General features: G+C 48.6%; 1 protein-coding gene across 1 annotated transcript; it reads left to right on the top strand.

Annotated features, from left to right (window-relative positions):
- Nucleotides 1-745: 745 nt before the first annotated feature.
- Nucleotides 746-26,627, top strand: LOC138085227 (organic cation/carnitine transporter 2). Its single transcript, XM_068979464.1, has 10 exons — nucleotides 746-1,138; nucleotides 7,664-7,767; nucleotides 15,153-15,307; nucleotides 16,470-16,641; nucleotides 17,826-17,952; nucleotides 19,776-19,876; nucleotides 21,707-21,921; nucleotides 23,419-23,601; nucleotides 24,726-24,861; nucleotides 25,230-26,627. The coding sequence occupies exons 1-10, from the start codon at nucleotides 746-748 to the stop codon at nucleotides 25,315-25,317; spliced, it is 1,674 nt and encodes a 557-aa protein (XP_068835565.1). The 3' UTR covers nucleotides 25,318-26,627.
- Nucleotides 26,628-26,630: the final 3 nt, after the last annotated feature.

Below are 26,630 nucleotides of genomic sequence, written 5' to 3'. Positions count from 1 at the left end.
TTAAGTCGTTGCTCCCAGTCTCTCCATTGGGGTAGTTAACGGTTCCGGTTTCAAAATAATCACGGTCTCTTTTACAAAAATGGGCGGTGTCAAGGGCAGTACACTAACTACGAGACCCTGGGCTGGTCACCTAGCCCTTTAGGCCTCTGTAAAGGCAGGGGTGGGGGAAGGGACGCGGCAGTCTTTTTAACACCTGAGCCTAGCTGCCGGCTCGCCCACTCGGGCGCTCCCCGGGCTCCGCGCCGGGCCAGCGAGCTTGGCCTCAGACGCCGGCGAGGTCACAAGTCTCGCGGCCTTCCTCGGCCCAGCGAGGCCTCCTTCCGCTGAAACCTCAGGGCTTGGCCCACGGAGGCGAGCGGAGACCGAGAGCGCCCGGGGGCAGCGACCAGCCGGAGCCCCAGGTGCGCCGGCGGCCCGGGCCCGCCCACCGCCGTCACGCGCGGTCCAGCTCCACCCCCGTCCACGCCGCACCACCGGCGGGCTGGGCGGGCTTGGCGGCTCAGGCCCAGAGCCCGCCCCGGCCTCGCGCACTATGTAAGGCCAGCGGCTTCGGCCGCGACGGCGGCAGGAGCTTGCGAACCTGTTCAGTCAGCGGACCGGCCCCAAGCTCCGAACCTTACTCGGTCGCGTCGTGGGGATCCGCCGCGCACGCGCGCAGGCTCGCCACGCTCCGCCCCCGCGCGCCGCCGCGTCCTCCGACCCCCGGCTGCGGGCCGCGCGCCGCGCGCCGGCAGCTGAAGGCAGCATGCGGGACTACGACGAAGTGACCGCCTTCCTGGGCGAGTGGGGGCCCTTTCAGCGCCTCATCTTCTTCCTGCTCAGCGCCAGCATCATCCCCAACGGCTTCAATGGCCTGTCGTCCGTGTTCTTTACGGCGACCCCGGAACACCACTGCCGGGTGCCGGACACCGCGAACCTGAGCAGCGCATGGCGCAACCACAGTGTCCCCGTGCGGCTGCAGGACGGGCGCGAGGTGCCTCAGAGCTGCCGCCGCTACCGACTCGCTACGATCGTCAACTTCTCGGCGCTCGGGCTGGAGCCCGGGCGCGATGTGGACCTGGAGCAGCTGGAGCAGGAGGGCTGCCTGGATGGCTGGGAGTTCAGCCAGGACATCTACCTGTCCACCATCGTCACCGAGGTGGGTACCAGCTCCGCGCCCAGGGCCTGAGACCTAGACGTAGGCAGGACCTTCAGTGTCTTTAAAGTCGCGCACTCCACCCGCCAAGGTGCGTGCTGGATGCTGTCACTCCCTCTCCGCGGACTCACTACATGCTGGTGACGGACATCCTCCAGCCAGGTGGCTCAGGAGCACTTTTCCTGGTGACTTCCAGAGAGATGGTGGCCATCGCAGCACGGTCGTCAGTCTGGCCACCCATCCTTGTTAGCTACCTTGGAGAGGAAGCCAAGAAGGCCCTGGCAATTCCTTGTAAATACTCTTAAGATACTGAGTAGTCAGTCATTCCCCATAAAAATTTGTTTACTTTTTACTCATGGTCAGTTATCATTAGTCTTTTAGGATTCTGTGCATCTGAAGATCCATTTGGAGTGATTTCTTGACTTGGAATGTTTTAGGGTATTCTAAGGAAATCACTTTACCCAGATTTAGTTAAAGCATGCAGCCTTAGCTCATCGGAAACAGGGGGAAACCCTTTCTCATTCCCCAGTCCCTTGGATTTTCCTTTTGGGTGTCCTTTTCTATCCCCAGTGACCTTGTAGTCATTAAGGCTGGATGTATGATGTGATATTTATGGATGCATGTGGTTCTGCTTTGCATCTTACTCCAGCTCTGGCACTCTGACTCTGTGTAGTCTCAGCAGAACTGAGCAAGCAGGACATTGAAAAGAGCACTTATTGAAAGACTCTTGGGTGCCCAGGTTCACTGAGTGTCAGGAACAGGGGTTTGAGGAGTAGGGAAGGCTTCTTGGGGAAGGAGGCTTGTCGATGAGTCTGGGGTGTATAGTTCAACAGAGACAAAGTCTGGAACAGCAAGACACAACCTGACATAAGGTCAGGATTCACAGGGAAGAGGCTGAAGGGAATGGTCCATAGCTCCTGGTATGGCATCAAACCCTACTGGAGCCTCATGGAGGCTTACATGGGTTCTGGAGACTGTGTGTGTATGTTGCCCCTGGGGGTTGTCACCCTTCAAGGTAGTCTGAGTGCTGCCGCAACAAACTTGTGTGTGTGTTGTGTTTTGTATATTTGGACATTTGATGTCCCCAGCATCTGTGCCTCCTTACTCCACATGTGTGTAGTAGGAGTGTGAGAAGAGCCCCACTGGGATCTCAGCAAGTGACACCATTCCGGTGTCCTCAGGCACTGCTGCTTGAGAGAACAGGCACTGGTTGGAGGTAGTTGACTGATCTGTGGCCGAAGCGTGCACCGAGTATTAAAACTTCCAGTCATCACAAACCCTCAATCCTAGCCTCCCGAGCGAGTCTGGCACCCTCCTGGAAGCCAGTGAGCATTGTGAAAGTAGAGGCTGTCCCTCAGATTGCAGGCAAAGACCACGGAGGGGAAGCCATACTCCATGACTTAGAAGTCCCTGCAAATTCTGCATCTGGCTGCCTGCGGAAGGAGAAGGCAGTGAAGTCAGGAGCAGCTAGTGGTATTTCTTAAGACTTTGCCCTAACCCCTAATGTTTCTGACTTACTCTAATCATTTGCTCTTTCTTTGCTGTTCCCACCCTACCTTTGGCTGAGAGCAGTGATGGCATTGATGAGCTCCCAAAGGCAAACTGTTCCAGAAGGGTCCTTGAGCTATGTTGCTACCAATATCAGCCTTTCCTTTTGTATATTTAGGCTGTTTTCTTTAGCTGTCTGAACAGTTTCATAAGAGCTCTGTGCCCTTTCACCTACTTCCAGGTTGTCAGTCTTTGCAGGGAGGCAAGATTAATACATTACTTAGCTCTTTGTCTCAGGATGCTGGTATGCCAGACTTTTAGATTCAAGGCTGCTCATTCTCTTCTGGTGAACAGTCACTGTTGGAAGCTGTTACATTAACATTCTGATGGCTCCATTTTTCTAAGGCCCATTTTCCTTCAATCGGACCTGCCCGGCTGACCACTGCAGCTAGTCCTGTGCCTGTTAAATGTCTTCAAGCCTGCCCTCTCCCCCAAATCATGCCTAGAGGTATTTGTAAGTACACTGGTATGGAATTCCTATTCATGTTTTTCAGCAGAAGATGAAAACCCCCGGTTTCCTGTTTGATTTTTTTTTTCTTTGTTGGAGTTGAGTGCACACATAGTACTAAACTTTGTGGTGCCCTATATCTTGCAAATCCTGACATTGATGCTGGATGCAGATTAACATGCTGGATGAACATTTTTGTTGAATGAATTAGTGAATAATTTTAAAATCTTCTCCACCGTGGGAGAACTGAAGAAGAAAAGGACAGGTTTAACTCATAGAAGAGAAACTCAGGGTGGTCAAAAAGCATTAAGTGGAATATTTCAAAGTAAATGTAACCCCCCACTCCAGAGACAGGGGCTTGTGCCCGTGTGGATCTGCAACAAGGTGTTGGGATTGGCAGAAAGAAGGGGACACGGTTTATAAGGTTAAAGAGGTTGTTCTCCCATGTTTCTGGAATAGGTGGTTCGTGAGCTTCTAGGCTGAACCCTTCTGTAGCCCTTCCGTCACCCCAGGGGTGCTGGGGCATCAGCCACTCCACTGTGCAGTGGCGTTCCAATCCCTGAGTGTTCCTTGGCCCAGCACTGCCTCCTTCTCTGGGAACATGGGTGATTTTTCAGGCTGCCTGGGTCACCTGCTTTTTGGTGTTGCCATAGCACAGCCTGTGGCTGTAGAGTTTTCCTTTGGAAATGTCTAGCTACCCTGGCACTCATGAGTTAGAGTCTCTTCAGCCAAAAATCCAGCAGTTCTCTGGGTCCCCTTTCCCCTTGCCAGTCTCTGCTTCCCAGAAGCCCCCTGCCCCGGCCTTTGGCAACACTCTTACTCACTCCCTGTTGTCCTGGAAAGCCTCTTTTTCTCGACCAGCTTTTCCATCAGCCTTATCTCTTAAGTGCATAGTCTTAGAAAATAGGAGAACACCCACTGTTATCTCCACATCCACCTAAAGAAAAAGCTACATCAACTGGGGAGGCAGGCCCCGGGCTGACTGACTATAGGGTGCGGAGACCAAGGAGACCTGGAGCCAGTGCCTCACTGCTCTGCCTTTCTGCCTCGCCTCACTCTAGGGAAGTGCGGGCCCTCTTCCCTGCCCCTGCAGCTCATGGCAAATCCCTAAGGGCCCCTGTGTACATACAGTCACAGCAGACCCATCTGACCGTGAACGGTCAGACTGAGAGCTAGCTGAGAACCAACACCCTGGGTCAAAGTTCTGAGAGTTGACAGAGAGAAGGGATGAGGGAGAAAGGAAAATAATCTGTTCTTAAGAATGAAGTTCAGGGTTCATCTGGGCTTTGGGCAGCCAAGCCCAAGGACGAAGCCCAAGGGACAGTATGGTTTGGAAGGTTAACAGTCCTTTATCCATAGAGTCACTCATTCACCTAGGTATCAAACAGGTACTGAGTCTCTCTGCTGCAGGGCTCTGCCAGGCTTTCAGAGGATGTGATCTCAAATTCTTGTCCTTGCCCTGACAGCCCTGGGTCAAGGATTCACCGTGAACTGCAACAGGAGGCAGGATGAAATGTGTGTAGGACTGCATGGCCTTCAGTAACAGGTAGTGCTTACCAGTGTGTTTGAGCACTGGTGCGGTCAGGCTAGGTACATCTTAGGAAAGAGCTTCTGCCCTGTGGGCACAGGCTCTATCACTTTATTCTTCCAGTCATTTCACAGGTAAGAACATTTAGTCCCAGGGAACTACATCATCTCTGTGCTTCCCATAATTGAGAAGTAGCACCAATTACATGCTGCATTCAAGAGACACAGTTCTGTTTCTTTTTAAAAATTTAAACAGCTTTATTGAGGTATAAATTACATAAAACAAACTGTGCCTAACTAAAGTATGTAATTTTAAAAGCTTTATATATATAAGCTATCTCCAAGAAGCCATCACCACTAGAAAGGCACATTTCTAACCAGGAAGGGTAGCAAGCCTAGGCCCCTTGCCAGGGTTACTCTCAGATTTTTTTTTTTTTCCCTCAGTTTGCTCCTGCTTTAATAGCTCACCCAGCTGAGGGGTAATAATGCTAGGCTCATGACATAAATCTTAAACCTACACATTTAGTTCTAAGGTTAATACCTATTATCATCAGCCAATATAGTTCCTCCTTCATTCCAGGTGGCGTCTTCAGTGAGCTGATCTGTAGCTGCCTTAGTCACGGCTGCCAAGCCAGGAACTCAGTATAGAGATACTAGATTCTTTTTGCTGTAAAGACAGCAAACCTTGGGTCATAACCTGGACTCTATGGGGTTCTCATCCCACCCCTCCTTAGGGGGGTCAGGCCAAGTCTTAAAGCCCGCTGCAATCCATCTGGTGGTTGCCAGGTGGGTGGGTTGGGTTGGCTGGGTGGAACCTAGTCCATGCTTGCCCTTCTGTCCATTTTTTGAAACCTAGTACCTTTCCTGACCCTATATACAGGGCCCTTGTGGCCAGTAGGAAGGAATTGTTAGCCCATGCTTGCTTTTGGAGGGCCCAGAGCCAGGCCATGGGAATTGTTAAGACATGTTGGTAGTAGATGAAGAGCCCAGTTACTTCAGGTAGTTACATGCTTGCCCAGAGTAAGGACACTGAACGGTGGGGGTGAGGCTGCTGGAGCCAGAGAGATGCTCTGGGGATCCACATGATGAGCACTACAGTCACCTTATCTCCTGCAGAGCATCGTTTGACCTGGTTTCAGGTAGCATCTGGCCTTGCGAGTCGAGAAGTCCCTAGAAGCCTATACTGGGAGGCCCGACATGAGGTGGGGGGTTAGAGGTTCCACTCCAGAACTCATTGAAAAAGCCCCTCTGGACTTCTAGTCTGGCTCAGCTGTATCAGACCCCAGCTCTCATGAGAGACCTATTGAGAAGCAGCTAATGACTCTATTTAGTCTTTTTAAAAATCTCTGTCACTACAAAAGTAGTGCCTGCTAGCTGGGAATAGATCCCATCACATTCAGTTGTGCCCATAATCATAATCTAGCCCTGAAGCTCTGTCTAGCACCCAGAGGCTGGCACCCCCTCACCGAGTCCCTCAGCTCTAACTCCCTGCCAGTCCTATCCTGACTTCAGCAGCCGTGTCTGGATGGCAGCTGCCCCAGGAGCACACACCTTCCTAGAAGGAAGATGGTATCTGGGTGCTGGCACCACTGAGACTGCAGAGATGAGAAGGCTGCCATTGCCTGAACGTTCGGGCCTTAGTGCTCCTTGCTGTCTCCTGCTAGTCTGGGCTTCCTCTAGACTCGAGTTGGTGACCCCCAACTCTTCACTGGAGTGGGGATCACCATCCATTCTCAGTCCAACCAAGCCACAGGCTTGCTCCAGAGCGGAGAGCCAGCTTGCGGCTGAGTGAGCCTTATCATCTTCTGCAGGGGTTCTTGATCCATCCTGAGGGCTGCCCTTCTACCCATTCTGAGGTGCCTGGAGGCTTTCTGCATGCACTGCCCAGCAGGGCTGAGAAGCAGACTTGTTTTTCCCTCTGACCTTGACCTGGAAGAGATGCTTTCTTCTTGGAAGCCGCGCACTCCCCAGGAGCCAACAGGATCCATGGAGGGCAGGCCTGCAGCCTGTCACCGGGCAAGCAAGGGGCTGAATTCCATGGAAGGTGGCCTTCTTGGTTATTACAGAGCACCATCTCTCTGTTTTGGGAAACATTTTTCTGGGAACCAGCAAGCTTCCTATTTTGGTTTCTCATCCTTCTCTTGGCCCTTGTTAGGTTGGACCAATCTCATCTGTGAGTGTTCAGTGCTTCCCCATGCCCGCACATCTCTTCCCATGCCAACTGTGGGTGAAACTCTACACCAGGTTCTGGGAACCAAGCACTGCAACCTGTTCTGTCCCCCAATCACTGTTTCATAAATGGGGAGATTAAGGCACAATGGGGTTGGGTAACTAGTTAACAGAGTAGGAGCTACAACCCAGCTTCTTGGCTCCCAGCTCAGGTATCTTGGCTGTAATTGGGCCGTATGTTGGCACAGCATCAGGGATACCAGCTCTAAATGTCAGCAGGAGCCAGGGGTAATTGGCCCAGAGTCAGGACCTGAGCAGAGCTGAAGGAAAAGATCCAGAAGGTGCATACTAGGCCTTCTGGCTGCATCTCCTTGCTGGATGCCTTGACCCTTGGAGCTGCAGAGCCCTGCTCCAGAACCACTCATATGCCATCCCTGCCAATGGCCTGGACCCCACTGAGAGGTTGCCTGCTCCACCCACAGTCCTAGCTTCAGCCCAGCTCCTTAGAAGTGACCATGTGAAGCCTCGCCCTTCCTCCTTGGTTGGCATGTGGGCAGAGTACCTGCTCCCTGCCTGTCTCCCCTCCTGAAACTGATAACAAAACAATGAGGCTAAAAGCTGTGAAAAACAAGATGGCCAGTCTCTCCATTGAGGGGAAACCTGTGCCATGCCTTGCTGCCCGATGGGCTATCACCTGCCTTAGTGAGCTCACACACCCCTGCGGTCATGTAAACAAAGCATGCAGGGATATGGGATGTTCTGATTTCATTTTCCAAGAAGCTGAACATTTACAGCACTTTTAAAAAGAAGTAATACATCCCTCTCTCCTCTTTCAGTGGAACCTGGTGTGTAAGGACGACTGGAAGGCCCCACTCACAATCTCCTTGTTTTTCGTGGGTGTGCTGATGGGCTCCTTCATTTCGGGGCAGCTCTCAGACAGGTAAGGTGGGTATCTGTTTCCTGCAGCTGCTGGGGCCCCCAGCACAGAGCCAGGTAGTGTCCTCTCAGCCTGGGCTGGGTGTTTGAAAAGAGGGAAGGCACGTCAATACTATAGACTCCATTTCCAGTAAGGAGAGTCAGCAGCCTCCTCTCACTGATGCTTGCTGAGCAAAACAACCTCAGCTGAGTGTATCCATGATCCAGTTGACCAGGAAATATGCCTTGATTCACTTCTGTGGCGCCTGGCTGGCCTTCCCTAGGTAAGCGTAACTCTTTGGTGTCTTCACTCATTAGGAGAGGGAGACACCACACACAAGCACATGAGCTGTATTGTAGATCTTCAGTTCAGTTCAGTTCAGTTCAGTTGCTCAGTCATGTCCGACTCTTTGCGACCCCATGAACCATAGCACGCCAGGCCTCCCTGTCCATCACCAACTCCCAGAGTCCACTCAAACCCATGTCCATCGAGTCGGTGATGCCATCCAACCATCTCATCCTCTGTTGTCCCCTCCTCCTCTTGCCCTCAATCTTTCCCAGCATCAGGGTCTTTTCCAATGAGTCAGCTCTTCACATCAGGTGGCCAAAGTACTGGAGTTTCAGCTTCAACATCAGTCCTTCCCATGAACACCCAAGACTGATCTCCTCTAGGATGGACTGGTTGGATCTCCTTGCAGTCCAAGGGACTCTCAAGAGTCTTCTCCAATACCACAGTTCAAAAGCATCAATTCTTCAGCACTCAGCTTTCTTTATAGTCCAACTCTCACATCCATACATGACTACTGAAAAAACCATAGCCTTGACTTAGGGCATTCCTTAGACAGTTGGATCTGTGTTCCCAAAAACCATCACTCTTTCCTCAAGGTAAGAGGAGGTCTCACTAGCCAATGGCAGTGTGATGGGCAGAACTCTAATGTCCACAGGGCTGATTGCAGTTAACTAACAGGCTTGTGGTTATGGTACTTCACAGCAATCAGGAAGTGTGCTCTTTCAACCCATACGCAGGTGATTTGTATAATTCCAGGGCTCTTGACTCAAGGTCTGGGCCTTAGGGAGTTCCTCTCCTCTGGAGATTACCTACAAAATTTTAGAGATTGTATGCGAGCATTTTTCTGGAGAAAGTTCTAGAGTTGCCACAATATTCAAAGAGGCGTTCATGATATTGTGTCTTTCTATCTCAGGACTTCAGGGTCTGTGAGAAAAGCCTGTGGCAAGGAGAATAGCCTTCAGCAAGGTCCTTGGCCACAGTGGATCACCTAGTGGAGAGGAGTCCCAGCATCCTCCCAGCAGGGGGAGTCTCTCATAGAGAGGTTCAAGCTGAGGATGTCATCCTGCTTTGAGAACACAGCCATTTTACCCTGTAGCTTTCATGCAGAGGGATGTTTGGGCATATTGCATCTATGGATTAATATCTTTACCTGAGAAGTCTTTCCTCAAAAGAAATATGTGCATTTTTCACTAGATTCGTCTTTTCCAGTGTGTAATCTAGTGATTTTTGAAAAGGACAAATTCCCACAGTCACCTGTAAGCATTAAAGAGTTAATGCTTAGGCTGTGACCACTGACTAGATGAGCCTGAGAAACTTGCTCCTTTAGGGGAAAGGCCTTTGCTTCCCCAGACTCTTAACCTAGCAGCAAGTATCAGTTAGTCACTTACATTTATTTAATAAACATAGAGGATCTGAGAATTCCTTGGTAATCCAGTGGTTAGGACTCCGTGCTTTCATTCCCAAGCTCACAGGTTCAGTTCCTACTGGGGGCGGGGAACTAAGATATCTCAACATTTACATACTTAAATACATATTTAAATGAAGCTTTTTTTTCCCCTGTTTATCCTTTATAAATACACTTAGAGCATAGCAGTATTTACTGAAGGTGAATATACACTTACTCTATGACTCAGCTACCGGACCCAAGAGAACTCGTAACCTACAGCAAACATCGGTTAGTTACTTACATTTACTTAATAAACACAGAGCATCTGAGAATTCCCCAATGGTTAGGGCTCTGCACTTTCATTGCCAAGGTCACAGGTTCAGTTCCTAGTCGGGGCAGGGAACTAAGATCTGATAAGCTGCACAGCACAGTCACAGATAAATACATACATACATGCGGAGCTTCTAACATGTGCCATTCACTCTTACAAGTACTGTACAAAGAAACAACAAATAATTTAATCTTTGTAACCCTATGATACAGGAAGTAGTATTATTCTCATTTTACAGATGGGAGAAATGAAGCCCAGAGGAATTAAATGACTTGCCCAGAGTCACATAGCTGGCAAGTGGCAGAGCTAGGATTAGGGCCCAGAGAGTCCAGATCCTCTGTTTCCTGTGAACTACTATTCCAGGTGCCCACTCTTCTAGAACTTGCCTTCTAGCAAGGCAGAATGTATTAAACAACGAATTGAGGGAAGTACTTATTACCCTTTGTGATGGTAGGTGATACAGAGAAGTACAAGGTACTCAGAGAGGGTATGACAGAGGAGGCCTGAGATGATGAACCATGTGCTAAGGGTTGAAAAATGAGTAGGCATTAGCCAGCTAAAGGGATGGAGAGAGGAAAGAGTGTTCTGTGCAGGAAAGCTGAGAGTGCTTAAGCCTAGACTCAAGAAAAGGCATGGTACACTGTAGAAGCTTGGAGACAGTGCTCTGGGGTGGTGTGGAGAGTGGAATAGAGACACAGCAGTGAGGCAGGCTGGGTCCCAAGCAGAAGAATAGGCTGAGCTTAGCACATAGCAGGGGGGAGCTTTTGAGAGTGTGATGTCATCAGATTTGCATTTTTTTAAAAAAGTTGTTTGATAACTTGGTGGAGAAAGGATTGAAAGGAAGGAAGAGGGATGGCAGAAAGACCAAGTGAGAGGTTATCACAATAATTTATACAGGAAATGAAGGTGACTTGGACTAGGCTGAAGGCGGTAAACACAGAGAGGAGTGGAAGCAGGTAAACCCAGCAGGACTTAGCTCTGTGCGCACAAGAAGTGAGGGGAGGGAGACTCCTGGCCTGCACAACTGTGTGGATGGTGATGCCCTTCCCGAAGACAAAGCCCTGTGGAAGAGGATGAAGTTTGTAGGAGAAGATATTGAGTTCCATTTGAACATACTTAATTCAGGGTGACTATGAGACTTCGGGTCTCATAGGAGTAATTGAGTATGGAGCTGGATGTATGGATAGGGTGCTCCGTGAGAGGTTTGGGCTAGAGAAAGACATTTGGGAATTGTCAGTTCACAGAACCCTCATCAAAGCCCGGAAAGTGGATGGGAACAGTGTAGAGTGAGAGGAGGGCATCCGTGGACTGAGCTTAGAGGCCTCCCTGGAGCGGAAGTGGGAGTTCCTCCTCACAGGGTGGGGTGGCAGCTGAGACTCAGAGTAATTACCTTGATGTGAAAAGCTAGAAGGAAGTACCCCAGTTTCAGAGTTGAAACCCAGTGCATTTCTCTGGTCAGCTGTGTCGTAGAATAGGTAGATCATTGTGGGTCAGCTTCGGAGCCTGATGACCGTGTAACACCGTGATGATCTGAGGCAAGTGTTTAACTTTCAAAAGATCTGCTCCCAAGGAAACAATAGAAACAAAGTTAGTGACTGTGGTGAAGACTACCTTATTCTTCAGAAGGGCTAGTACAGTGCTTCTCAAACCTTTAAAAAAGTTGTTTTGCTACCAGACTTCTTCTTTTAAGTAGGATCCTTTAAGTCCAGTAAATGAAATAGCCAAAAATGTGGCTGTTCTGGGTGTGGCATCTGCCTTTAGCTCCTTGTACCACCCCTCAAGCTTGTCTGCAGCCCCTTGGGCGGCCCCAAGGCTCTGCGGGGTGGACAGTTTTCTCCTAAGTGAGCCAGGTCAAAAACCTAAGCCTAACAGATTGCCTTAGAGCAGTGCATTCATGCCAACAGTGTTGTCTGTGATATCAACAGTAACTTTTTATAGGACTCCTTTCAGGAATATGAATAAGCCTAAAAGTCAAGAGCAATAAAATAATCCTGGGTTGCCAAAGCCTTTTATCTGATGTCACTGAGTTACCTTTAGGTGCAGAATTATAAGGGAGGCACAACCCTAGGGAAGAAGTAGCTGATATTTTTTATTTTTGTGGACATGTGTGTGTTTAACCTTTTGTTGACAGATTTTAAAAGTGAGCCTCTCTTGCAAATCAAAACTACAGTGACAAGTATCACCTCATACCAGTCAGAAGGCCATCATTAAAAAGTCTACAAATAACAAATGCTGGGAAAGCAAAAAAAAAAAAAGAAATGCTGGAGGGGGTGTGGAGAAAAGGGAACCCTCCCACGTTGTTGGTAGGAATGTAAGTTGATGCAGCCACTATGGAGAACAGTGTGGAGGTTTCTCAGAAAGCTAAAAATAGAACTACCACATGACCAACAAGCCCACTCCTGGATAAAACCGTAATTCAAAAAGGTACGTACACCCCCGTGTTCATAGTAGCCCTGTTCACGATAGCAGAGACATGGAAACAGCCTAAATGTTCATCGGCAGGTGAATGAATAAAGGCAGTGTGGCGCATGTGTACAATGGAATTCTACTCAGCCATAAAAAAGAACGAAACAATGCCATTTGCAGCATCATGGATGAAACTAGATATTATCACGTTAAATGATAAGTCAGAAAAGGAAAGACAAATACCATACAATATCACTTATATGTGGAATCTAAAATATGACACAAATGAACCTATCTGCAAAACAGTAACAGACTCACAGACAGAGAACAAAGCTGCGGTTGCCAAGGGGGAGGGAGGTGGGGAGAGATGGACTGGGAGGTTGGGGTTGGTAGATGCAAACTATTCTGTTTCGAATGCATAAACAGCAATATCCTGTTGAATACTGTATAGCACAAGAAACGATATCCAATCTCCTGGGATAAACCGTAATGGAAAAGAAGAGGAAAAAAGAATGTCTATATGTGTATAATTGAGTCACTTTGCTGTACAGCAGAAATTAGCCCAACATTGTAAACTGGCTATACTTCAATTTAGAAAAATAAAGAAAAAAAATGCTAGTGGCTGTGAGAGAATATAACTGATTTTTATTTTCTTCTCTGTGTTTTTCTGTATTTTACAAATGTGCTGTGTACACATAAATATAATATCAAAGAATAAAAATAGAAAAATGTTTCTTTTAAAAAGTGACTGTTTTGAGCCCCAAACCCAGATTGCCAAGGATTGTTGCAATGGAAGGGCTCCCGGAGTTGTCCTCTTCACTACTCTCCAGGGAGCCCTTGGGAGGGGAGAGCAGGGTAGGGAGGCCCCACCCCTTGGTTGACACGCAGGGCACGATTGTTACAGAACAAGGCAGGGGAGTCTCGTTTTAGGCTAGGGTTGCTCAAGCTCGGCACTGTTGACATTTTGTCCCAGAGACTGCTTTGTTGTGGGAGACTATCGTGGGTATTTTCAGATGTTCAGAACATCTCTGGCCTCTATTTACTAGATGCCAGTATCATCAAAAACAACAAAACCCTGTTGTAATGAGGAGAAGCACCAAACTCTTTACCGTGGCTGAAGGCTGTGTACAGTCTGGCCCCCTGGCACCCTCTGCAGTCTCCTCCTGACCAGCTGTCCCTCGCGTGTGTTCATCTTGCCCCTCCAACCACAGTTACACATGCTCTTCTCATAGTCACAGTAAAACATTCCCGGACCCCCACCCCCATGCCACAGCCTTCCTTGACCACACAGGTGACCTCCTCAGGGTGTCTGGTTTACATTATTACACTGGTTCCTTGTGCCTTGGCTTCACATTGCCTATCAGAAATAAAATAAAAGATGTTATCATAGGATTAATGTTGACCTCCCCCACTGTACTGTGAATATATATCATCAAAAGCTTGGTCACTCTCCCCTACTCCCTCTTGTCAACAACTGCTTTACGTTTGGGTCTGATCTTGGTGCCCCATCTTCAGGGAGACCTCCCCTGAATGCCCAAGTCCCCAGCCTCTACCTGCAGTCAGGATAGGTTCCTTCGTTGGGTCCCTTGTGGGTCAGGATGCTTGATCCTTCAGCACTCTTGTTTCAGTGTGTGATTGTACACTGAGCAGAGTGATTAAAATATGACCACTGTCTGTCTCACCAGCTACACACTATACTCTCCCTGAGGGCAGAATCAGTGTCTTTTTTTCTTATTCAAATACATTTATAGTGACTAGTATATAATAGATGTTCAAATAAATATTCATTGAATGAAAATGGGTGTCTGCTAGCCCTGGCCAGACTCAAGCTGAATCTTCTAGGTTGAATGAACTAGGTTGACTTGTTCCTACTTGCTGTAGCACTGCCTTTGAAATGAAACAAATCCAAAAAACACAACATTTTAAAACATTTTAAATTGAACATAGATATAGAAAACCACACAGAACAAATGAGGTTTAATGAATTATTTCAGGGAAATAACCATATAAATACCAAGTCAAGAAATAGAACTTTGCTGGCCACCAGGAAGCCCCACTCATCTGTCCCATCCCAAGGACAATAGCCTCCCTCACCTATCAGTAAACACTAGCTTGACTTATAATGATCACTTCCCTGTGGGTTTTTGGTAGTTTTATGATCCAAATGTGCGTCCTTAAACACAAGTTTAGTCTTGCTCACTTAAAAATTTTTACATGTCTGTTAGTCTGCTTTAACCTAGGGGTTCTCCATCCTTTTCTTTGCCTGGGCTATTCTACTTGAATTTTCCAGTCTGAATTTTGCTGAGGGTATACAGTGCAATTGAACGTATTCCTTTTCTCTCTGCATTTCTTGCAAATTGCAGCTAGATCCAGAGACTTCGTCAGATTCAGATCCAGCCCCTTTGGCAAGACTGTAGGAGTCATACAACATTCAAGTGTCTCTTTTTATGATGTTAGCAGTCACTGAAACATGATGCCCATATCTGTTCATTCACTGGGAGTTGTAAAAGGATGATGTTCTAATTTTATCACTTTGGTTTCATTTAATAGTTGGAATACTTTTATGAAATGATACTTTCCCTCATCTGTTACTAGGTACTATTCATATAGTTTATATAGAAAAGTCAGGACAAATGTCTTCCCCTTTATTTAAACAGTTTTCATCTATAATGAATTGTTTCTCCATTATCCTCCAAAGTAAACCAACTCTTTCAAAATATTAATTATGAATGTATGAACTTAAATATAATGAATGTGTTTCAGTCCCTTGTGATCCTTGTGTTAACTCTGGCACTGCCTTTTGGTCAACGCTGGTGCCCAGGCTGTGCACTGGTAACAGCCTAGGGACCGAGAGACCAGGACGGCCCCCACACCAAGTGCCCTGGCAGCACTGTCCGCAACCCCTCCCTGAATGACCCCGGGGAAAGCCCCCCTTGGGGGGCCCGTTTCTGCTGCCTTCTCCCAGCTGGTTCTCTGCCACTCTCCTTTCCTTCCCAGGTTTGGTCGGAAGAACGTGCTGTTTGTGACGATGGGCATGCAGACAGGCTTCAGCTTCCTGCAGATCTTCTCGAAGAACTTTGAGATGTTTACCGTGCTGTTTTTCCTTGTAGGCATGGGCCAGATCTCCAACTATGTGGCAGCATTTGTCCTGGGTATGGCCATCAGTTTGGAGTTGAGTACTTGATTCTGTGTTTCACCATCATCCCACCACCCACTTTCTGGGGACAGCTGTGATGTCCCTTCGGGGAGGTGGTCTCTGCCAATGCCAACCAGGGATCGTTGGTGGACCCAATTAGGAGGCATGGAAAGGGAGTCCTCCAAGTGCCCACCCAGCCTTGTGTCCCCAGCAGCACGATAGCCTAACTGCCGATTTCCAGTTCTTCTCTGGCCCCCAACGTGTGGCACCTTGGTCTCATTAGTACTTGATGGCCATTTTGCTAGAATTCACCTAAACATCTTCTGTTAAAAATAGGGCCTGCCATTTCCCAGGGCTGGGGTAGCTAAGGAAAGAGGAAGGCATGACATGAGGACCAAGGGCTATGATTGGCAGGCTCACCAAGGAAGAAAACTGCCTCTTCCGAAACACACAGTGGCTAGTGAAATTGACTGGCAAAAATGAATTGAGGGACATCCTTGGTGGTCCAGTGGTTAAGAGTTTGCCTTCCAATGCAGGGGGTGAGAGTTCAATTCCTGGTTGTGAAGCTAAGATGCCACATGCCTATGGGCAAAACAAAACAAAACCCAAAACAGAAGCAATGTTGTAAAAAATTCAATGAAGACTTTAAAAATGGTCCACATTTGTTTAAAAATCTTTTTTAAAAAAGAATGACTTGATGGGGGTGGGCTTTAGTCACGAGACCTTCACGGTTTTAATTCATAATCCACAGTGCAAGGGTTTGGCCTGCTCTCACTGAGAAGCTGCCAGTTTCACAGGACCCTAACTCTAGCTTTTGGGTCATTAGGTTCCTTGGGTTGATCGTTGAAAGGATTATTTGTTTCTCTTCACATTTAATAGAAAATTTTTTCTTAAAAGTGCAATAGTCAGCACTTGTGGCTATAATAGCAACTTCTCCTTTAATGAACCCTTCCTCAGTGAAGATTTAAATTTGAGGCCCCACATGGCATCTTTAGCATAGGGTTTCAGGAAGTGATGGCGGCAGGTGGTCAGAACCCTGTCCCTCCCAAAGGCTTGGAAACTTTTGAGATAATTCTGCCTGATCCCTTATCTGTATGTTGAAAATTACACAAGAGAAGATGAATAAGGAAATGACCAGAATTAAAATACTAACTCGACTCCTCCCTTGTTTTGAACAGGAACAGAAATTCTTGGCAAGTCAGTTCGTATTATATTCTCTACGTTAGGCGTGTGCATATTTTATGCATTTGGCTACATGCTGCTGCCACTGTTTGCTTACTTCATCAGAGACTGGCGGATGCTGCTGCTGGCGCTGACGGTGCCGGGGGTGCTGTGTGCAGCGCTGTGGTGGTGAGTGTGCCCTGTGCCTGGCACCTGGAGGACTCTCACTTACAATGTGCTTCCTCTTCTTTCGGTCCTGTGGCATGAGGCTGTAGAAGACACCAGCAGGGTGTCTTCTGTCTGGCTTTCACTAGGGGGCAGCAGCAACCCACACATCCTAAGTTCTTTCAGAATGTTTTTCCATCCACAGAAAAGCCAAAAACAAAACAACTTCAGGAAATCAACAGACTTGTTCTCAGCCCTGTGCTGGGTTGATCGGAGTGTAGACAGAGGAAAAAGCAGTAGCTGCGAGACGATAGTCTAGCATGACCTCCAGGAAGCTGTCAGACCGCAGGACAAGACAGCTTAGGCCCTGGCTCTGGTTGCGTGCTGCTACAGCCTCAGGCCACAGGACTGAGAGAAGAGGTAGCACGTTGTAAGTGAGAGTCCTCCAGGTAGCAGGATGGAGGAAGCCAGGCTCCATCTTAGCCTCCAAGATAGAGCTGGACAAGCAGAGAGAAGGCTATTCCATACGAAGAGAGAGAATGCAGCTGAGGCGGGAATCCCACGTTGCAGGTAGGGATGGTGAGGTCCCTGGCCCACGTGGATGTGAGAACATTGCAGAGGATAGTGGGAGAAGATACAGGGCACAGAAGACACAGATGAGTCCTGGTTATGACCCAAGGGCAGGGGCCACCTGGTGAGGTAGAAAATAAGATCCACCCAAGTGCCCTATAGAGAGTCAAGTGGAAAAATCAAGGAGGGAGGGATGACAATAAACGAGGCTGTCAGAGGCCAGTGGAAAAGCTTCTGGGGATGCCAGGAACAAGCAGGGGAGTACAGCAAGGTGAGGTGTGGCCCCCCCGCCCCAGCTCAGCCCATGACAGAAGCCGGGCTGCAGGAACCCACGTTACGCCTATCTACTTAGTGTCCAGCAGGTGGCACCACCACTCCTCAGACATGGGAGGTGGCCAGCCAGGGAGGAATCCCACCCATCAGGGTGTGTCGGCCCCTGTAAATTCTGTGTACTCCAGTGTAATCAGAGACTCACACTTACTGGCTGTAGCACAGTGCATCTCTTAGCTTCTGGCTTGGAAGTATCAAACATTCCTCAAACCTCGCTCTGGTTCTGAAACCCCATTTCCCACCTCCACATGTGCTCCACCTGGTCTGAGGGACAGAAGGCTCAGTGAGATTGCTTCTTGTACTTCCAGGTTCATCCCTGAGTCCCCTCGATGGCTCATCTCTCAGGGACGATTTCAGGAGGCAGAGGTGATCATCCGTAGGGCTGCCAAAACCAATGGGATCATTCCACCTTCAACCATCTTTGACTCCAGTGAGGTGAGCACCATGCAGGGGCTGGTGGGAGGGTCCCGGTGACCACAATTTTAGGGCAGCATCACACAGCCCCAAAGCCCTCCCTTTACACAGCAGCCCAGCCCTCTCTATGCCCAAGCCCCAGCTGCCCCCAAGGCAGGTCCTGTTAAAATTCAGAAATTGAGAAGGTGCCAGCTGCCTCAATTCCTTTACCTTTCCTGTGGATTTTAGATTTTTATACTTTGTAGACATCTTCTCTTTTAGGTGATCATACAGTTAAACCATTACTTTTCATAATAAAAACTCTTTATGTGTAATAGGTCTTCCATGAAGTTGGCATTCTGGGAAATCATTGTTTCCTATACCTTGGGCAGTTTCTAATTAAAAAAAAAAAATGCACTGCCTAAAATATGAAACAAAAATAGATTTGGAGTTAAAACTGTCCTGTCTCCTTCCGCCTACCAGTGGGGAGTGGTTGAGCATCGTCTTAGAGCCAGGTCCTTTTCGACATCTGCCCTCCCCCAACCTCACACCTTCCTGCAAACCCTGTTCTCCCGTCCAGTGAGTAATTTCCTGGCTCTGCCTGATTCCTGGGTCTTGCTTCTCTTTCCTGTTCCCTGTGTTTCCACCCTGTCTGTAACGAGCAGTTTTCCTCAGTCCCATGGCTCCCAGAAGAGCTTAGATGTCATTGCTGGCTGATGGGGTTCTGGAGTATGTCTCTGCTCTGACAAAGACAAGGGCCTGGCTGTGAAAAGAGCCAGCAGGAGCATATTGCTGGGTACAAAGGCACATTCGAGCCAGTCTGACTTCCAATGCAGAGTTTAGGCTTGGGAAAGAGAGACAGGAGCATATTGCTGGGTGCAAAGGCGCGTTCGAGCCAGTCTGACTTCCAATGCAGAGTTTAGGCTTGGGAAAGAGAGACCAGTTACTAGAGGAGGCAAAGAAGCCGCTGGCCACTGACAGCCCTGCCAGCCTCACAGTTAAGAAGTGGCCCAGCACCAGCTCCTACTCGGATGTCCTAGAAAGGACTTGGTCAGAGTTCAGTAAGGGGTAGATGGCAGGGAAGGCTTCTGAGTTAGGTAGCCTTGGTAGCTTTGCAGAGGTCAGTCTGGTGAACCCATGAATCCACTGGCATTTTTATAGGAATGAGGCTATTTCAGGGGATCAGTTAGGTCAAAAGTTGACCTTTTGTTGAACTGCTAACTCAGGAAAAACAGACTCCAAAGCTGGGTTTGCTTAAGAAAGCAACATCAGTGTGTTTAGACGTGTGGTTTATTAATGTCCTTGGCTGTGCCAAGTTTCATAGGAAGTTACACTGGGTGAAGCCAAGGTCAATTTTCCTGTTTTTCTATCTGAAATTTTTTTTTTCCTTGGAAGTAGACCAGTAACTACATGGTAGGAGGACCAAAAAACATTAATTCTTTAAAAAAAATATCATATCAATAAACTACACAGCCAGTTTCTCTCTCTGACCCAGAAGGCTGGGAGCCAGGCTTGGGAAGGAATGCTCAGAGGCCTCCCTGGAATGTGGCCATTGACGGGGTTCGGGATGGTGCTAAGAGAGAGCAATCAGCGTAGGCCTCCTCCTTGGCTGCATTGCGTTACAGGCTGGTCACTTACTTTTACTCCTCTTTCTTGTTCACTAATTTGTTATCGACAAGGCCTGGTGAAGCCTTCTGCAGCCCAAGAACAGCCTCTGTACCTACTCTTCTTTTCAAGCAAGAAACACGAACCACTCCCCAAGTCAGAGACACAGAAAGCTAAGATGCCAGGGTTTCGAGTCTGTTCTGGGGTCTCTAAGTCTCCAACCCTCTCTCCCTCCCATACCCTTGTCCTGTTGCCCACAGCTACAAGACCTAAGCTCCAAGAAGCAGCAGTCCCACAGCATCCTGGATCTGGTTCGAACCCGGAACATCCGGATGATCACCGTCATGTCCATAATTCTGTGGTGCGTAAGTGAGACCTACCCGGGGCCTCCAGACGCAGCTTCTGGCAGTAGCTCTCAGGCTTCACATTTGTAGACATGTCTCAGACCAGAATTGAAAGCCTGTGTCATCAGAAAGTGGCACAGATGTGCCTTGCAATTAAAGAAGTGGGCATGTCCTGGTTCTTAATGGAATTTCAGAAGAGGAGTACAAAAACTGTTGTGGGGGCTCTTGAGGAAAATACGGGATCTTTGGGGATCCCTCCGGGTCATAAGGTGAAGAGCTGCTCATGTTGGGTCCCCAGTTTAGTTGTTCCTGTCGACAGCGCCTCAGACGGTGACGGAGGAGGACTGCTGAGGGCTTTAAGAAGTTCTAAGTGAAGACTCCACGTCCTTTCGGTTACAGAGGCTGCTATGTACATTCTGGAAATGTGGAAGCAGGAAGTCTTCCCTCTGGAATGTTTGGAGACTGTCCTGGAGGCAGAGCCATGGCCCGCATGTCCTCTTCAAGTTCCTTCTCACATGGCATCTCCCCAAGTGTGTCAGGCAGGGATTTGTGACTTATCAGAAAGAAGGAACACATCTGAGTGCCTAGAGAGTGTTTGCTCAGTGGCCAGACCCTTGGGATTACAGACCCCTGAGCCTGCAGTGGGGGAGGAAGGCAGGCTACATCTCAGAGTCCTTATTGCTGGAGTCAACAAACCTTGGCAACCAGCTGGGTTGCTCCCTGGGGGGTACTGTGCGTCACCCATTTCCAAGGAATGGCCCGGGATCCCTCGGCAGCACACCGCCCCTGAGTTGGCCTCAAACAAAACCAGCATTCAGCCTGCACCACAGACTTGCCAGCCTGCAGTGAGTCACCCGTCCTGAGGTTCACCCAGGCTTTCCACCTGCTCTGGATTTCCCAGGGACTCCTGTTTGAGCCCTCTTCCCTGGTTATGGCAGCTGTGGCTTCAACCTGCTGATGAGTTAGAAAAAATCTGATTCATGTTGGTCTGGTGTGCCAAAAAGTGCTGACCGTCAACAGAGGGAATGTCTGCTGGAGACAGGCACTCAGATGGCCCCCTGGGAGCTCCCTTTCCTCCTCACAAGTCTGGTGGGGTTGGGATCAACTGCTTCTGACCAGTCTCTTGGCTCATCGCTCCAGAGGTCTGCCAGGGATCTTTCTCTAAATATTTGACCAGTGACTGTTCCTTCATGTTAGGTCACCAATCTTACCACACCCCACTTAATAGCTGCCTCTTTACTCATTCCTGAGCTCCTTCTGCATTTGCTGGATCTGGGAGGTTCGGAGAGTAGAGAGGTAAGCTTTTCTGAGTGCTTCAGCTTAGGATTCCTGGGGGGCTCGGTGGCAAAGAATCTGCCTGCCAGTCCAGGCAGGAGAAGACGCAGGAGAAGAAGAAGATGCAGAAGGCTGGTTCAATCCCTGGATCAGGAAGTTCCCCTGGAGGAGGGCATAGCAACCCATTCTAATATTCTTGCCTGGAGAATCCCATGGACAGAGGAGCTCCTCTGTCAGACACTGCTGAGTACACACAACTTAGGATTTGTAAAGTCAAAAGGCCTGTTGACAGGTTGTTAGGTCTTGGTTTTTTTTCCAACACAGGAAATCTATCTGAATTATATGTCTTTGCTGGGACACTTTGGAATGCTTTGAAGGTACTCTGATCCAAAAGGTACCCTGGTCTGGGGGAAGTTATCTTTGTTTCTAACAAACAGGACTCAAGGTTAAATCTGCTGCCCTCCTGGTGAGGATAGGTTTGAATTTCCTGCAGTAATGATATTTTAAAAGTCGCCCAGGTAGGGAGGCACCTGGATGCTGCTTCTCCAGCTTTCCTCGGCACTCTGTTTCAGGCTGACCATATCAGTGGGCTACTTCGGGCTCTCCCTTGACACCCCTAACTTGCATGGGGACGTCTATTTGAACTGCTTCCTTTCGGCCGTGGTTGAAGTCCCAGCGTATGTGTTGGCCTGGCTGCTGCTGCGGCACCTGCCCCGACGATACTCCATGGCCACTGCCCTCTTCCTAGGTGGCAGCGTTCTTCTCTTTGTGCAGCTCGTGCCCGCAGGTAAGTCCCATACGTGTCTGCAGTCTGAGATATCCACTGAGTCACTCAGTTTCTACCACACTGTCTCACCCAGTTAGTAAAGAGCATGAAGTGATGCCGTTAGAGCTTGCCTGCTTATCTGTGTTCTTGTTCAACAAATCAGGAGAAAGTATCTCCCAGGACCAGACAGTCATCATGGCCTGGCTTTGGGGGCAGGAGGGACAGCAGCCAAGTGGGGCTGGCAGTTGATGGTACTCTTCTACCCAGGTTAATGTGTGCATGTTGGTTTTTGCAGAGTGAGGGGGAGGGAAGAGAGCCATCCCTGTGTCTTTTCAACCTGGCCCCGTCTTTGTCATTTATTCATTCAATAAGCAGCTGCGCAGTGTTTACTGTGGGGGAGGCACTGTGCTTGGGGCTAAGGAGCAGAAGTAAACTAGCTGGGCAGGGCCCCAGGTCTTCCTGGAGCTCACGTTCCAGTTGGGAAGACAGACAATGAACCAGTAAATAAAATGCTTAGTATAGTACAGACAGTGTTACCTTTTATAAAGACAATGAAGGACATTGGAGAGCTAGTTTAGATAGAGTGGTCATAGACAGTGTCCCTGAAGAGGGGACAGTTGAGTGGCAACAGATGAAATGATGGAGAAACCCAGGAAAAAGTCTAGAAGCAGAACATTTCAGGCCAAAAAAAAGCAAAGGCCAAGACCTTGAGGAGGTAATGAGCCTGGACTGTTTGGTAAGAGGTGAGGGGAGGGAAATGGGAGGATCAGTCCGCAGCACGGTTCTCACAGGCCAGCCGCAGGGGTTTATTTGTAAAACCGTCTTTGTATCCTACAGAAGGGCATGAAGTCTTTGAAAGCTCACAAAACTGTTTATGGACCCTCATGTCCGTGGTGGTAGCCCGAGTTGTTATGGATCGGGGGACCTCTGGGTCCCTGAGGCTGGCAACACTCTGCATAGTGTGGCCGGGAGCCCAGGGGTGTATGTGGAGGCTCACACCAGAGCTCAGGGCGACCCACAGGGTACTCGCAGCATCTCTGCATTGGCACAGCCAGCAGGGGAGATCAGAGCGCCATTCGTTAATGTCTGCTGGTCTGTGAGGTGTTTGTAGAGTGAAAACATGAAGTGAGTTATGATTGAACTCCCCATTTATACACAGACCCTTAGATGATTCCACAGTGCTGGCAGCAGGGGGTTCCATGTCTTCAGTGGCTTTGTGACTGGGGAGCAAGTTTCCTTTGGATTATTGAGGGGCTCACTCTGGTGATCTCTAGGCTGAGGAGAATGTCCTCACACAGCTGCCAGTCCCAGCCTCCTCTCAGTAAGCAACTTGGAGGGACATAAGCCCCTTATCCCACAATAGGAAGTTATAGAAACTTCCCTGCCCAACCCTTCCCAGAAAGAAAGAGAGAAAATATGTCTGTTTCAGGCAAAAAAAAAAAAAAAAACCACCCACTCTCAGCAGCAGTGTACCTTGGGTTGTTGCCTCCTCCTACCAGCCTCCCTTTGCCTCCCCAGAGCTGTATTACTTGGCTACAGTCCTGGTGATGGTGGGTAAGTTTGGAGTCACAGCTGCCTTTTCCATGGTCTACGTGTACACGGCCGAGCTGTACCCCACAGTGGTCAGGAACATGGGCGTGGGAGTCAGCTCCACAGCATCCCGCCTGGGCAGCATCCTGTCTCCCTACTTCGTTTACCTTGGTAAGTCCCTCGGGGCAGAGCACACATGGGAGGGGTGGGGTGGAAGCACTGATTGGCTGTAATGTGGCCTGGGGACTGCTCAACAGGAAAACAAGTGTACACACAGCCAAGACTGGATCTGTGCCTGGAGAAGGTTCCTATTGAGGCGCACTGTGGTGGAAGCAGTCATGTGGAAAACAACTTATAAACAAGCTAGAAATTGACAAGAGTGGAGGGCTTGTGCCTGTTTTAGCCTTCCTAGGCCTTCCGCCTGAGAACATAATTCCCCAGTCCTAAGAAATTGCAGCGTGTCTAGGGAGCCAGTGTACTTAATTGGGGAAATCCCTTTTTGGAATTTAAAAGGAATAGGAAGGGAAAGATGTCCACTGAAGAGATCTGATGAACAGAGAACCTCTGTAACTTAAAGCACTCAACGCAGCAGTTTTACACTGTGCAAAGATCTGCGTTATGGCATTTTATGTGACAAGGCCCCAGTTTTATCTTTCTCAGAATTATTTCCTCACAGCAGCTGCAGTGCCCCTGCACATTCCTAGCTGGCACATCTCTGGGAAGGGGTGGCCCCACCTTGGGAGCACTTTGTGAACATGCTGCAGAGATCTGACAAGCAGAAACACCTCCTGACCTGGCCTGAAGACAAATCAAGTGGGTTGTGACACATCTGGAGAGGTGGAGGAGTTATTCCTGTCCCTGGATAAGTACCTCGAGTTCCTTGGAAACCCAGCATTAGGAAATAGGAATGGAGGGACTTCCCTGGCAGCCCAGTGGTTAAGACTCTGCAGTTCCACTGCAGAGGGCATGGATTCGATCCCTGGTCGGGGAACTGAGATCCTGCATGCCACAGGGTGTAGTCAAAAAAAAAAAAGGAAAGCAAATACAAATAGAAATGGCCCAGCCCCATCTTTCCAGTCTACACCCTTCCCCTGCACCAAGGTACTGCTGGTTTGTGCCAACTCTGGGTTCTGTGATCTGCCTAGGTGCCACATTCCAATATGGCAGCTCAGACTGGGAGATGCCAAGGCTGAGAAGCCAGGTGATACCCATTAGAGTCCCAGAGACATGAGAGGAGGGGGAGAGACCACGTCCAATTGCATCCTCAGCTTGGGACTCTGTCTGCTTTGCCACAGGTGCCTACGACCGCTTCCTGCCCTACATTCTCATGGGGAGTCTGACCATCCTGACAGCCATCCTCACCTTGTTCCTCCCAGAGACCTTTGGCACTCCACTCCCGGATACCATTGACCAGATGCTAAGGGTCAAAGGGTAAGGCGGCCTCCTTCTTCACAAAGTTAATGCGCTAGATCTGGGCCTGGCAGAGAGTTCCCCACGGACTCAGAAATGCCGTGGACTAGTTGAGCCGTAAGAGGATCGGACGTGTCCAGGTGCTTACCGCCTGTTCTTTCTGGCTGGACCCAGACCGCCAGGTCCTCATGCACCTCTCCACAGCAACAGCAACTCTGGGACAGTACAGAGACAAGGAGAAATCTTTCAGAATCTGCTATATGCTTTTTTTTTCCCCCCTTTAGTGAAATAACCTCAGCTATGGCAGTGGCGGGGGTGGGGTTGGTTTGAGACTGGTAGATAATCTTTCTAAGATTTGTTACTAACTTTTGTTTGACTTGTCTTTATAGAATAAAATACAGGCAGACTCCAAGCCACACAAGGATGTTAAAGGATGGTGAAGAAAGTCCCACAGTCCTTAAAAGCACATCCTTCTAACACAACCTCCAGTGAGAAAGTGAAGAGGAAAGACTTTCTTGTCAGAAGTGGCTTGTGCAGACACTGGTCCTTCAGTGGCAAAGGTCTTTGCTGTTGATTCTATGGATGCTGTGTCTGCCTTGCTCATGGATGGACACCCAAACTCAGCTGCTTATGGTCCTAGACACTACCTTTCTCCAGGGACTCTGGCTACTGATGGACAACTTTGGATAAATCCTAACCATTACAATGATGGACTTGGCACTTCCCAAGAAGTTAACCACTAACTGGAACCAGTAGGATCGGGAAAAAATAGGAGAAGCATTTGTTAAATTTACATTTTAATTTCAGACTGCCTAAAAAGGCCTCTGATAGACCTGAGGGTCTAGCCCTCCCCTCCCCAACCCCCACCCTGTGAAACATCTTTTCCCCGTTCCCCTCTAATGGTGCCCTTTAGAGGAAGAGAAGTAATTTCACAGGAAGTTTGGTTTCTCATACTTTCTCAGTTACAAAGGATATTGTTGCTTCCCCAGGGCAGGAGAACACAGGTCTGGGGAAAGCTAGAAGAATTTAACATGGAGGAAACTGAGCAGATACAGAACATAGACAAGTGCTTTGACGCATGAGCACTTAGGCCACTCAGACAGACTACTGGGTAGACTTGTTTACATCTGATCGAAGCACTGGGCTTGTCTGGGCCCACAGAGATGCATCACCGAAGCTACTATACGTGTTTTCCACTGCTGTGTGAATCAGGTCTCCTAGCTACTATGGTTTCTAACATGGTTTGAAGGAAGTAAATCAGTGAAAGAGACAAGCAAACTTGTCTCTTCTCCCAAAACTATAATGTGGATTTTGATTGTTTGTGTTTTACTTGTTGGTTGGTTGTTGTTATGTCTTTTTTCTCCTTAAGTTATTTGCCCTTCAGAATAGACTTAGGAAAGGCTGGTTCCTCAGCCTCCTGGTTTTGTCTTTTGTTTCGTGGTTTGTTCGTTTCATCTCAGAATCACCCTGGCAACGGTTTGCAGTTGCCACCTCTGCAAGGCCTCGCCAGCCTTAGCTATACTAGCACTTTTCTGAGTGCCAAAAATGATGTCATTGTATGTGTTCCTTTTGTGATACTTAATCATGGGGAAAAAATTACAAAGAAGAAAGTTAAGTTGTGCTCACAGTCTTTCAGAGTTGCTCGCTTCAGTGGTTTAACACTGGGAGATAGATACTCTGTGTTCAATGTAAAATTGTCTTCTCTTTTCTGAATATGTTACCATGGTACTCCGAGAGCATATGCTTCACCGGGTTTAAAAAAAAAAAAGTATTTTTGTGAAAGCTACTGA

The sequence above is a fragment of the Capricornis sumatraensis genome, chromosome 9, assembly GCF_032405125.1.
Source record: "Capricornis sumatraensis isolate serow.1 chromosome 9, serow.2, whole genome shotgun sequence".
NCBI classification, from domain to species: Eukaryota; Metazoa; Chordata; class Mammalia; order Artiodactyla; family Bovidae; genus Capricornis; species Capricornis sumatraensis.
This window is presented reverse-complemented; position numbering and strand designations above follow the sequence as displayed.

Excerpts from the sequence above, each read along its gene's own strand:
- LOC138085227 (XM_068979464.1), top strand. The coding sequence starts at position 746 with ATGCGGGACTACGACGAAGTGACCGCCTTCCTGGGCGAGTGGGGGCCC. Across the intron at positions 1,139-7,663 it reads TGTCCACCATCGTCACCGAG|TGGAACCTGGTGTGTAAGGA; the intron begins GTGGGTACCAGC and ends CTCCTCTTTCAG. Across the intron at positions 7,768-15,152 it reads TCGGGGCAGCTCTCAGACAG|GTTTGGTCGGAAGAACGTGC; the intron begins GTAAGGTGGGTA and ends TTTCCTTCCCAG.